The following is a 14,002-nucleotide window of genomic DNA, read 5'->3' as shown; positions in this document are numbered from 1 at the left end:
TGAAACTAAGGCAGTAGAAGTTTCATAAAAGAAAACGTGTAATGCGAAAATATTTAATGACCTCAGTCTAAATTTTCATCAATTGACTACAGCGCAAAGAACCGAGTCGTTCACGAATTAAATTTCAAAATATACTGGTCATTCATTTTTTTCTCAGAAATATTCGGGCTGCAAAATTTTTTACAGAAATATACCGTCGGTCTCGCACAACCGTTATGTAAAGATGACGTGGGAATGACGTCGCGGGCGGTATCGCGTAACGGAATAGCGAGACCGAACGGTCTCGCTAAAGCAACGAGCGACACTGTCTAACAGCTCCTTTTGATTAGTGATTAATTACTCAATTAACAATTAACTAATAATAATTAGTGATTAATTATCCTGATTAATGATTAAATAATTATTAATTAATAATTAATTAATCGCTAATGAAATCGGCATGGCACGGTATCGCGCATTGCTTTCAGCGAGACTGAAATCTCGCGCCGCTGCGCGCTTTCAGTGTGCAATACCGTCCGTGACATCATTCCCATATCATCTTCGTGTAATGGTTGTACGAGACTGGTGGTATATTTCTGTAAAATTTTTTGCATACCGAATATTTTTAAGGAAAAAAAAATGAATGGTATATTTTGAAATTTAATTCAGTCGTTCACCCATCTGTTTCTCCCATGCTAAATCATCAGGCCCACACATCAAGATCATCGTTCACATCCCGAACGTGTAGAGCCATTGTTTCAAACAAAAATATACCTTTTGTGGTAATTACACTCCGTCGATGTTTATGATTTTGCTCCGGTGCTTGGATAAATCATTGAGGTCAAACCTCATCCACCTTACCATTACCCAGTGCAATGCAGGAGTATTTTGCAAATTTTTACAAAAAAAAATGAATTAACTCAACTAGCAGGATGTCTCGAGCACTCCATGAATTTATATAACGATGCAAAAACTATATATACCCTATATCCTATATTATAAGTAGTTGAAAGTTTGTCCTAAATGAAACTTCTTAAAAGTTGATTAAGTTGGTATAAAATACACTGTATTTTAACCACAAAACCAATATTTTATGAAATATATTCAATAGTAAATTTAATTAAACTAATTTGATGTATGTCGTAGAAGATGTTATATTTTTTCTATATATTTAGTCAAACCCAAGGAAGTTTAACATAGTACAAATGCATAACATCTTATTTTTCAATAATTTACAATAATCAACTCGTTGACTTTGTTTGTCACCAATAGTAGATTTCCATAGTAGTAGTAGTTTCACTGCCATCTCATCTAGAGTTCTGACTTTATCATAGTAGTACTAGTGCTACGACCGTTCTTCTTGGCAAAATTTACCATATGATACCAAAAAGTCATCTAATTGGTTGGGATATATCAATGGACAATACAAAATTTGTGTAACTGGTTGTAGCGCACCCGAGACAATATTGTATCATTTGCAATGAAAAAGATAGGATAGAAATTTCAAAAGAACATAAATGCCTCCGGCCTCAACAGCATGTAAACCGGTCTGGCCTATTGGATCTTGTTCAAGTTCAACCGGACCCAATCGCACTAATCGTTCACCCTCACAAGCGAAATCCCCATCCAAACCTAACCCTAGGCAGCCGGTGGCGGTGGCTTTGGCGGCGGTGGGTGAGCAGATCTGGGAATCAATTGTGGGGCTTCAATGGAACCTCAATGCTCGTAAAAAAAGGCACTTTCTTCCCTGCTAACTTCTTCCTCGGCGACATCATCCCCAATGCCGTCGACGCCTACCAACTTCACAGCTCCACCCCCCGTCGATTCCTAGAGCCGGTCGCCCGCCACCTCCAGCCACCTAGGGATAGATTTGGATGAGAATTTCAGGTGTGGGGTTGAACGGTGAGTGCGTTTGGTTGAACTAGACCCATTTGGGGTTACATGCTACTGAGGTTGGTGGTATTTTTGTCCTTTTGAAATTTCTCTCTCATCTTTTTCACCGGAAAAGGTAACATATTATCTCGGATGTCGCTATGGCTAATTATATAAATCTTGTGGTGTCTATCAGTAATATCACGTATTTACGATGTCTCTTAACCAATTACAATACTTATAATGTTATGCAACAAATTTTATCAAGAAGAACAGTCGTAGCACTAGTACTACTATGATAAAGTCTGAGCTATAGAAACCAATTTCTTTTGGTACTAAAGTAGTACATGAAATGGCCTGCCTTCTGCAACACCTCTCATCATCTATAAATACCCGGGACGTGCGTGCTTTCCCCTACACCACCACTAGCCAAAGCAGCAGTCACCTGCAGCATCGATCACATCACATCAACCAATAATTAATTAACTAGGCGGTTCTTGCGCCTAGCTAGCTTGAGCAATGGCGAAGTGGGCGGAGGCGACGGTGATGGTCGTTCTGGCGGTGACGGTGGCGGTGGCGGCGCCGCCACCGGTGCAGTGCGATCCCGGGAAGCTGTTGGCGTGCGCGGTCCCGATCTTCTTCGGGACCGCGCCGTCGAAGTCGTGCTGCTCCAACCTGCGCGCGTAGGAGAAAGACGGGTGCTTCTGCCAGTACGCACGCGAGAGACCCGATGTACGCGTCCTACATCAATAGCACCAACGCCCGCAATACCATCGCCGCCTGCGGCATCGCCTTTCCCAGCTGCTAGGCTTCGATCGCCATGATGCGTGGCGTATATTAAATATATGGTGTGTGCTTGAATAAAGGATGTGAGTTTGAATCAGTAAGAACTATCGATCGATTAATGCACCCCCCGTACGTACGTGTTTGATCGATCGATCAGCTGGTGTCTCCTGACTATTTAAGTTTGAGCTAATTTCCGATCTTGTGTGGGGTGGTACTACCAGTAGTAGTACTACTACACTACTACTACTACTACTATAAACAAATATATATTTTTTGATGTATAAAAAAATATACACATATACAAATTTTGTATATGATGTGCGTCAGGGTTACGGATAAGGTATAACTTCTACCCTTAGATGTATGCCGTATACCGATACGGTATACCTGTACGTACACGGATGTTTCCTTTACTCATTAAGGAAATTCATCGTGTAACAGAAACGGAATCCACGGACGGAAGGAGTCCTACTCGGACTGAACTGGGTCGTTACTGTATCGTGTGGGGTCAGATATCTCCGAGTTCTACTTGGAGATCAACTGACCCGCGGTATAAAAGGGACCCCCGGGAGGACCTAAGGCATCGAATCTCATCGCCAACACAACCACCACAGCCTGCGAAGTCGGATCCTACAGGAGCCAAGTCGCCGGGTGATCTAGTCGAACCAACTTGACTACAGTCTCGTCGGTATCATCGAGTTCTACTATTCCCTTTGTAATATGTGGTTTCTATTATATAATCCCAAACCAACTGGATTAGGGCTATTACCTATTAAGGGGACTGAACCAGTATAATCCCTGTTTCTTGTTTGCTTGATGTCGTACTACGTAGATCCTCATACCAACGTACCCTAATACCCTCTATATCCGGTCTACGAGTATCCACCGTCGACAATGTGTATAAACTTTGTATACGATGTGTACAAACTTTATATACGAAGTGTGCAAACTTTGTATACATACGTATTAAAAAACCAAAAAAACCAAAAAACACATCATATGTATACATATACGTAAACAAGTATACAGACTTTATATACGTATGTATACAAAGTTTGTACATACGTACAAAAAGTTTGTATACGTATATGTTAAAAAACCGAAAAGGAAAAAAAGAAAGAAAAAAACCAGAAAAAATGAATTCAGAAATAAGGAAAATTTTCTGCGCATACAAAATGTGCAAGCTCAATAACACATGATTAATTAAATTTTAATTATTATATATATTTAAAAAATGAATTAATTTTATTTTTTAAAAACAACATCTATATAATTTCTTTTGAAAAAACACACTATTTAACATTTAAAAAACATGCTAACGAAAAACGAGGAAGTTAACCATTTAACCGTTTTAAAACCGCACTAGCAGAAAACGAGAAGTTTAAGTTTCAAGTCGAAGAAAAGAACGAAGCCTTAGTCATTGTCTCGTAGCTGCAATGCACGACACGTACTCTACAGGATCGCTGAACATGACAGCGCCAAGAAGAAAGGATAGAAGAAAGGAAAAAGGGAAGTGGAACTAGAGACGGGCGGATGCATTTGGATTTTTGTCAGTTCGTGCAGGGAGGGCATACGCAAGTGTTGGAGGGATTTTCGTTTACGTGGGTTGAACAAATTGATGTCAACATTGTAGCTATCGAGAGCCAAAGTTTTGTGCACCTTCTGTGAACTGTGGCTTCGAACTAGAGCTTGAGCTGTCCTTAATTAACATTCATCTACCTCGATGAGGACTCTGTTCTTAGAGCTTGATGTAGTCTTTAAATGAAAGAATTTCATAGTATTGATCTGAGCTAATTCATATTTTTTGTAAGATCTATATGTGTTATAAAACTAGCTCCGAAATCGACATCGGTAGCTAAACGCGGAAGAAACACCATATGAGATCCAAACACGATAACGACACCGAGACACGATATTTGGTAACGGAGTTCAGCCGCAGCCTACATCTTCGGGGCACTGATTACAGGTGTTCCTCCCCGATCTAGCATATTACAGCGTATCAGAGCTACAACGACTCACAGCCGGTTGCCGCCGGCAGCTGCCCCCTCTCGCTATGCTAAGTTGCCATGCAGTTACAACTGGCACACCCTTCTATTTATGAGAGATCCTAGGATAGAGTCCGACTCTTACTCTAGTCCTAATATCTGTTACAACTCTAAGTTCTGAACTGTAACCGACTTTGTAAACATATTTATCACAAACTCTAACAAACTCCACCTAACTCTAATAAACTCCACCTTGACGAATATATTACGCCTCCAGCCAACACGGTCACCTCTCACCTACAACCATAGTCCCCACGTCTTCGCCTGGTCGTGGTCAAGATCTGGACGCTGGAGCTTACCTAGCCGCCAATGCCCCTAGAAAGCTGCCACCGAGAGCCTCCACCGCTGTCATCTCCATCCGCCGTAGCCAAACCGACCATCCACCACCATCGTCATGTGCATCGACTGACCTGCCATCACGAGGGGAGGGCTAGCCCCTACCGCTGCCAGTTGTTGCCAACCCTCACCACGGGTGACAGTGAAGGGACGAAGGACTAGTCAATGTCTCCACCCAACGGCACCGCCACCCACCAAGTTCAAAGGTGACAGAGGAAGGGACAACGGACTAGCCCCCATCCCCGCCCAACGCTGCCGTCTACCAATTCTGCCACCGCCGCCAGTCCTCTCACTGTCGGTGAGAGAGGAAGGGACGACGATTAGATGGTTGTTACTAGTTGAGATGAACAAGTATGTAGAGAAATTAAATAAAAGATAGTTGTAATTTGCTGAGATAAAGAAAGTAGGTGAAAATTAGCTCAATCTTGGAATAAATTTTGAATGCTCAAGATGGGAAATACATCACCTGTTCTTTAGGTGGACATAAGACCACCAGTAAAGTTATGGTGGTGAAAAAGGTTGACAGTTGGATAAATTTTCATGGAAAAAAAGAGTATATTTTCCTTTTCGAGTAGTACGGAACACTCTTTTGAAGATTGAGGAAGAATGCATTTTTTTTCTCCATGCAAATTGGATGCACGTCCACACACTCACACAACCCAGAACTGCTATTTTTGGTGCATGCATTTCCAGTACCATACGCACTACAGTTTACACACGTTTATATAGACGTGAAGAGAAGTGTGTCGCTCATCGTGGTTTTATCAGACGGTTGTTCTATCTATAGTCCATACGATACAGGTGTTTAAATTTTTGGACGATTTTGTTTATGAGAAATTTGAGTTGAGAGATCGATAGACAAACTTGAAAACACAAATCATCTTAGAATACTTAACTCTTAAAGTAGCATTTCACGCTCCCACAAGATTAGAAATTCAAAACTCAAACTTAAATCCCAGAAGATACCTGATCGATCGATCAAACACGGGTGCATTAATCGATCGATAATTTATGTATTCAAACACACATCCTTTATATTATTCAAATACACAGTACACCATATATTTATATATGTTTCCACACATTGTCCTTTATTTTATTCAAGCACGCAGTACACCATATATTTATATATATTGCCACACATCATGGGCCGCGCCGGTGAACGGCGGCGACGGAGCCTAGCTGCAGTTGGGAAAGGGGATGCCGCAGGCGGCGATCATCTTGCGTGCGTTGGTGCTGTTGATGTAGGACGCGTACGTCGGGTCTTTCGCGTACTGGCAGAAGCACCCCTGCTGTGCTTTCAGGCTAGAGCAGCACGACGCCGACGGCGCCGTCCCGAAGAAGATCGGGGCTGCGCATGGCGACAGCAGCCCGGGGTCACACTGCGGCGGCGGCGGCGGCGGCGGCGCTTGTGCCACCACCACTGCCACTGCCGCCGCCGCCACCACCACCAGCAGAAGCATCTCCATCGCAGTCGCCCACTTCGCCATTGCTCGAGCTAGCTAGCGCAAGAACCGCCGCTTGGTTACTAGCCGAATGTGATCGAATGTGATCGATATGGTGTAGGGAAAGGATGCACGTCCCGGGTATTTATAGACGAGATCGAGGTCTTGTAGAAAGCAGACCGTTTCGTGTACTCTCTTCATACCAAAATAAATTAATGTGTAGAGTTTAGACTTTGCCATAGTGGTAGTAGTACTACAACTGTTCTTCTTCTTTAGCTGAACGGAGGAAGAATGAATGAAGAAGAAAGAGACATGGATCCTCTCAGTTTCGTGCATTTTGGATACTCGTATTTTTACATATATGGGTCTCTTTGACTAGTAACAGTGGGTCGATATGTACACGTGCAGCAAATTGGTGTCTGCCAAATTGGATCACAACACAAGAACATGATAGCACCCAAGAAAATCGTCCAAGCAGATGTACAAGATTGCACGCAGGCATCCATTGGAGTTCATTTGGTCATCATATTTGTTTTTTCGTGGACACAGGAAATCAATTCAACACTTTTTACACATTAATATTTGTCAAGCTTAATTTAAATGTTGTTCGGTTTGAACGTCATAGTCACTCCACCTGTTTTTAAAATATAGTTGTTATAGACTATCACCGTGCAAAATGTATCAAGCGTATATGTTTCTAGCTCCATTTTCTCTCTCGGTACCAGCGACGTCGTCATATCCATGAACGGTGGTTGCTTGAGCTTGAGGAGCATCGCTTCTCGAGAACGCCGTCTCGATGTGTATCTTCTTCTTAATTAGGCCCTGTTAGTTGCTTCAAAAACGAGGAAAATTTTCTGCGCATGCAAAATTAAGAAGCTCGATAACACATGATTAATTAAATATTAAATTTTACATATTTAAAAGGAATTAATTGATTTTTTTAAAAAAACTTCTATATAATTTCTTTTGAAAAAACACATCATTTAATATTTGAAAAAAGTGCTAACGAAAAACGAGAAAGTTAACCATTCAACCGTTTGAAGAACGTGCTAACGGAAAACGATGAGGTTAAAGCTTGAAGTTGAAAAGAAAAAAAAAACTAAGCCTTAGTCATCGTCTCGTACCTGCACTGCACGGCACCTGCTCTACCGGATTGCTGAACGTGACAGCGCCAAGGAGAAATGATAGAAAAAAGGGAGAAAAGAAGGGGGGTCGGAACGAGAGACAGACGGGCAGATCGATCAGATGCATTCGGATTTTTGTCAGTTCGCGCAGGGAGAGTATACGCAAGTGATCGAGAGATTTTTGTTTACGTGGGTTCTATAAATCGATGTCAAAATTGTAGCAATAGTAGCCAGAGTTTTGTGCACCTTATGTGAACTGCAGCTTCGAACTAGAGCTAGAGCTGCCCTTAATTCATCCACCTCGATCAGGACTGTGTTCTTATAGTTTGATGTAGTCTTTAAATGGAGGAATTTCATGGTATTGAACTAATTCATGCACCCTCCGTATTTTAATGTATGACGGTATTGACCATTCGTCTTATTCAAAATTTTTGTGCAAATATAAGAATATTTATGTCATACTTAAAGAACATTTGATGATAAATCAAGTCATAATAAAATAAATGGTAATTACATAATTTTTTTAATAAGACGAACGATCAAATGTTGATAAAAAGTCGACGACGTTATACATTGAAATACGGAGGGAATATTTCTGTAAGATCTATGTGTTTCAAAGGAGCCTTTATACTGGTACGAGTAGGACTCAACAATATTTTGTCATCTATTTTAACTGGATTTCATGTCTACATGGTTTAGTGGCGTAGATTTAATTAACCCTTGTTGTTATCGCAGGGATTGAAGGTGCTATTTTCATAGTCAACAGGGCCAACATTGCGAGGGCTTAAGAATTTTTTTTTAAGAAAACTGAGGAGAGAATAGAAATTATATAAAAAAAATTACAAATTGCATATCTCTACTGTTATAATTTTCGGAGCCGTTCACGTGAGGGACGTGCGGCGGCGAGCAGACTGCCCGAGAGGCCGGAAAGGCTAGCGAGCAGTGAAACTTCACCTTTTACTTGTTTTTTCAGTTTTCTGACACGCGCTACTATTTTTATTTTCTCTGTTTCCATTTTCTGCTTTTACGTGATTCTTATCTTTAATATTTCTTCTTCGTGTGATTCTCCCCATATTTTCTATTTTTCGTTATAGTCTTTCTTTAATGAAAACTTTTTATATGAATTATTTCTAAAAGACGGTATAAAGACTTTATATATTTAAAGTTTATAGGTAGATACTTTATGTGTATAAAGTTTATAGGTAAAAGACTTTATGTATATAAAGTCTATGTGTAAGGAATTTAAAGTTTGTATAGATACTATATCTACAATTTGAAAGTTTATTTAGGTATAAATTTCAATAAAAATACAAAAGTTGGTCTATAACTAGATATTTTCGTTAAAGAAAATAGAGTCCAATCCTAACAAACTATTTTTTTTCCAACGCTGGTGGTGACTTCGTAAATCTCTTCAGGAGGATTTGCCGGCCCAGTCTTCGAAGATGTTCATAGGGGTAGGGTTTGCGTGCATGTGTTTATAGGGGTGAGTGCGTGTGCGTTGTGAGTGTCTGCATTGTACTGTGTAATTTTTAAAAAAAACTTGATAATAAGAAAATGATAAACCATATACCAGGTCATCTAACTGAAACAACGGAATACTAGTGCTTGATAGGAGCAAATTATGGTTAAGCACGTCATTACAACAGAAAAGGAGCATTTTACAGTTAAGCGTATCATTATCGTGGTTTGATCAGATGATTGATTTATATATATAGTGAGGGGCGGACCTAGCGTGAGTGCTGGGGGATTCGAACCCGCTAGATCACCATTGATAGAAGGAAAGAATGAAGGGAGAAAAGGAGGAAGATTAGTGGCAGCTCAAGGAGAAATAGATGAGTCATCCTATGTTCTTAATTATTCTGGATCCGTCCATTATAGTTCATACTATTCAAATGTTTTAAATTTGTTGATGATTTTGTAAATTTCAGTTGAGAGATTGGTATTCTGAAATAGCATTTCAGCCAAATTGTTAATGTGCGACTAACCGTGCGCGCGCCCTCTCCCGCGGCGAGGCACATGGCGCGCATGGAGAGGGCCGTGGTGGCAGCGCGTACGCAGTGTGGGGCCACGTGGTTTTCTTTTTCGTTTTTTTTCTGTTTGGTTTTTTATTTCTGTTTTTTTTTCCTTTCCTCTAGGAGGCGATGCTCCTCAAGCTGAAGCAACCGGCGTCCGTGGAAATATGACGAAGTCACTAGTACGGAGAGAGAAAATGGAGCTGGAAACATATACGCTCGATACATGTTGCACGGTGATAGTCTATAACAACTACTCCATATTTTAAAAACAGGCGAAGTGACGATGACGTTCAAACCGAACAACATTTAAATTAAGCTTGACAAATGTTGATGTGTAAAAAGTGTTGGATTGATTTCCAGAGTCCACGAAAAAACAAATAAGATGACCAAATGAACTCCAACGGATGCCTGCGTGCAATCTTGTACATCTGCTTGGATGATTTTCTTGGGTGCGATCCTGTTCTTGTGTTGTGATCCAATTAATTTGGCAGAGACCAATTTGCTGCACGTGTACAAATCGATCCACTGTTACTAGTCAAAGAGACCCATATATGTAAACATACGATCGAGTATCCAAAATGCACGAAACTGAGAGGATCCATGTCTCTTTGTTCATTCATTCTTCCTCCGTTCAGCTAAAGAAGAAGAACAGTTGTAGTACTACTACCACTATGGCAAAGTCTAAACTCTACACATTAATTTATTTTGTTATGAAGAGAGTACACGAAACGGTCTGCTTTCTACAACACCTTGATCTTGTCTATAAATACTCGGGACGTGCATCCTTCCCCTACACCACATCGATCACATTCGGCTAGTAACCAAGCGGCGGTTCTTGCGCTAGCTAGCTCGAGCAATGGCGAAGTGGGCGGCTGCAATGGAGATGCTTTTGCTGGTGGTGGTGGCGACGGTGGCGGTGGCGGTGGTGGTGGCGCAATCGCCGCCGCCGCCGCAGTGTGACCCCGGGCTGCTGTCGCCATGCGCGGCACCGATCTTCTTCGGGACGGTGCCGTCGGCGTCGTGCTGCTCTAGCCTGAAAGCACAACAGGGGTGCTTCTGCCAGTACGCGAAAGACCCAATGTACGCGTCCTACATCAACAGCACCAACGCACGCAAGATGATCGCCGCCTGCGGCATCCCCTTGCCCAACTGCGGCTAGGTTCCATCGCCGCCGTTCGCCGGTGCTGGCCATGATGTGTGGCAGCATATATAAATATATGGTGTCTTATGTGCTCGTATAAAATAAAGGACGATGTGTGGAAGCATATATATATATATATAAATATATGGTGTACTGCATGATTGAATAAAATAAAGAATATGTGTTTGAATACATAAATTACGGATCGATTAATGCACCCGTGTTTGGTTGATCGATGAGGTGTCTTCTGGGATTTAAGTTTGAGTTTCTAATTTCCGATCTTGTGGGAGCGTGAAATGCTACTTTAAGAGTTAATAAGTATTCTAAGATGATTTGTGTTTTCAAGTTTGTCTATCGATCTCTCAACTCAAATTTCTCATAAACAAAATCGTCCAAAAATTTGAACACTTGGATCATATGGACTATAGATAGAGCAACCATCTGATCAAAACCACGATGAGCTATGCACTTCTCTTCACGTCTATATGAACGTGTGTAAACTGTAGTGCGTGCTGGAAACGCGTGCGCCAAAAATAATAGTTCTGGGTTGTTTGCATGGATAAAAAAATGCATTCTTCCTCAGTCCTCAACGAGTGTTCCGTACTTCTCGAAAAGGAAAAATATACTCTCTTTTTTTATGGAAATTTATCCAACTGTCAACCTTTTTCACCACCGTAACTTTACTGGTGGTCTTATGTTCACCTAAAGAACAGGTAATGTATTCACATCTTGAGCATTCAAAATTTATTCCAAGATTGAGCTTTCCACCTAATTTCTTTATCTCAGCAAGTTACAACTAACATTTATTTAATTTCTGTGCACACTTGTTCATCTCAACCAGTAACAACCATCTAATCCCCGTCCCTTCCTCTCTCTCACCGACGGTGAGGACTGGCGGCGGTGGCAGACTTGGTGGACGGGAGCGTTGGGCGAGGATCGATGGGGGCTAGTCCGATGCCCCTTCCCCTGTCTCCTTCGGACTTCAACCCTTAGTGAGTCCCTATGATGCCCATTATCCGTCAGCCCTGCTCGCTCACATGTTCACCCCCTTCATTGGTCCGTCTACCACCGTCACATGCCTCTCTATTGTTAACAAGACCTTAAAAATCAAACCGTATCATCACCCTTTTAATAATTTTTAGAAGTTCCGCCAGTCGTTACCATCCTTCTGCTCGTTTGCTTTATGTCACTCCTCTTCGTTAACATCACAATCTTTAAAAGTCAAAGGTTTGATTTTTATAGTTTTTAGGTGCCTTGTCTATGGCCACCTTCCTATTGTTTTGCCCTGTGCACCTCTACTTCCCTACCACCCACCCCTTCTCTTTGTTGTCATCATCACCTTCATCGGAGTTCCGCTCATCCGCACGAACGCACCTTCTCTTCCTTATCATCATCTTCATCAGGGTTCTGCTTGCTAGATCGCTTCCCCTTCAATTTGTTTTCATTGGCAACTTAAACAATCAAACCTTATTATTGTCGCCTCCTCCCTACTCATTTGCCACCCCTCTACCTGCCACTACTCTTCTTAGTTATCGTTGGCACTTTACAAAATCGAATTTTATCATTGTAAGGGCTCCATTGTCACTGCCTTACTCCTTTGTCACCCCTTGGCTCACCCTCCCATGGCAACCGCCGTCTCCCTACTATTTTCTTGCCCTTTCACTCACCTGCCTGCAGCCCTTCCTTTGTTATCACCGACACTTCACAAAATTCAACGTGTTCCCTCTAAATCAAACAGTAAGGTGTTGCGTTAGTGCCTCAAGCCCATGTGTCATGAACTCAACCATATTTTTTTCCACGTTACCTTGGCAAGTTTTAGTACTATTGATGGGTTAGGTATGAGACCGTAGTCGGCCTACTATATAATACTCTCGTACAAAAGATTATATAAAAAAATTTATTCTGGATAAACATAATAAATTAAATTATTGATTTGGAAAAGGTACGATTGACTGTATATAGAATATCGCTTACATGTCTGCATACATATCGGATGTATCTATGAGATTATAGAAGATTAATTTACAAAACTAATCTACTAATTACCCGATGCGTCCTCTTTGGAGATAATGAAGTTTCGAGGTACACTTTTGAGTATGCATAGCAAAGGGGAACTTAGGTAATAATCATACTCCATTGTATAGTATATATCCATGTGTATACGTTGACTGGCTATAATGCACGTGAATGTGTTGGGTTGGCTTCCTGACCACTGTTTGGCCTTCTGACCATGCGTGATGCTCGTACGCGCGGCTGGTTCCGTGGTCTTTATTCATGCCGTATGCTCCTGTGTCCCGTGGATCAATATGACGCCGACTAGCTAGTAGATCAGAGCGGCTATCCTCTGCAGTTGGCAGTACGATGATGGAGGTCTCGTGATCGATAATATTGAACTGATATTCTCCGCAGTAGCAGTGTCTTGAAGCTTTTTCCATCCCAATAGATTGAATTGTCAGACAGCAATGGTTTCGATCTAAAGGGAACCGTTCTCCAATTGGGTTATATCTCTCAGAGCCAAAGTCGTCGGAGTACCCCTTGTCGGAAGATCTTTAATGGCAATTAATGTCTTGATGAAGATTGTGACACCATTGCTTCCTGGTCTTGTGAACGGGCTTTGTGATCGATATGTTGTTCTTGGCGGGAGTACGTTGGAGGAAAGATCGACGACGTAGCAGCAAAGACCAGAAAAGTGATGGATCCGACTTGGAGAAAAGTAAACGTCGGTTGGGTCATATCTCCTAGGCCAGGGCGATCATAGAAGTCGACATTAGAAAATCCGCCTCGAACTCATCTCGTCGAAATCTTGAAGCACCAAATCCCTCAAGCGAATACGGTGACGCGTTTCAATGATGTCTTATAATGATATAATATATAATAAATAGATAGATACCATGAAATTCATTCATTTAAAGACGACGTCGAGCTCTAAGGACAGAGTCCCGATCGAGGTAGATGAATGTTAAGGGCAACTCTCGCTATAGTTTGATGCTGCAGTTTATACAAGCAGGACAAAACTTTGGCTCGATAGCTACAATGTTTAATATCAACTAGCATGGTGGCCCGCGCAAATTGCGCGGCTAGCATCCTTATGTTTTCTCTCATATAATAGCATATATATTTCCTTTTTTATTAAAATATCTTTAAATAACAACATAATTTAAACTTCTATTTCCTAATTTCTATTATTTCTAAATTGTATTTCTATATGGACTCTAAACTTCTCTTTCAATATGTCTTTTTTTAATTCCGAATTTCAGTT

The 14,002-nt window shown here is 41.3% G+C and overlaps 2 protein-coding genes across 2 annotated transcripts; one reads left to right on the top strand and one right to left on the bottom strand.

The window, feature by feature from the left end:
- Window positions 1-6,032: 6,032 nt before the first annotated feature.
- On the bottom strand, window positions 6,033-6,563 carry LOC127753284 (non-specific lipid-transfer protein 2P-like). Its single transcript, XM_052278763.1, has one exon. The coding sequence runs from the start codon at window positions 6,506-6,508 to the stop codon at window positions 6,197-6,199; it is 312 nt and encodes a 103-aa protein (XP_052134723.1). The 5' UTR covers window positions 6,509-6,563; the 3' UTR covers window positions 6,033-6,196.
- A 3,846-nt stretch (window positions 6,564-10,409) lies between these two features.
- On the top strand, window positions 10,410-10,947 carry LOC127753345 (non-specific lipid-transfer protein 2P-like). The gene has a single exon (XM_052278824.1). It carries the CDS (start codon window positions 10,459-10,461, stop codon window positions 10,759-10,761), a length of 303 nt encoding a protein of 100 aa, XP_052134784.1. The 5' UTR covers window positions 10,410-10,458; the 3' UTR covers window positions 10,762-10,947.
- Window positions 10,948-14,002: the final 3,055 nt, after the last annotated feature.

This window comes from Oryza glaberrima, chromosome 10, assembly GCF_000147395.1.
Source record: "Oryza glaberrima chromosome 10, OglaRS2, whole genome shotgun sequence".
NCBI classification, from domain to species: domain Eukaryota; kingdom Viridiplantae; phylum Streptophyta; class Magnoliopsida; order Poales; family Poaceae; genus Oryza; species Oryza glaberrima.
The sequence above is the reverse complement of the archived record's forward strand: the minus strand, read 5'-3'. Positions and strand labels throughout refer to the sequence as shown.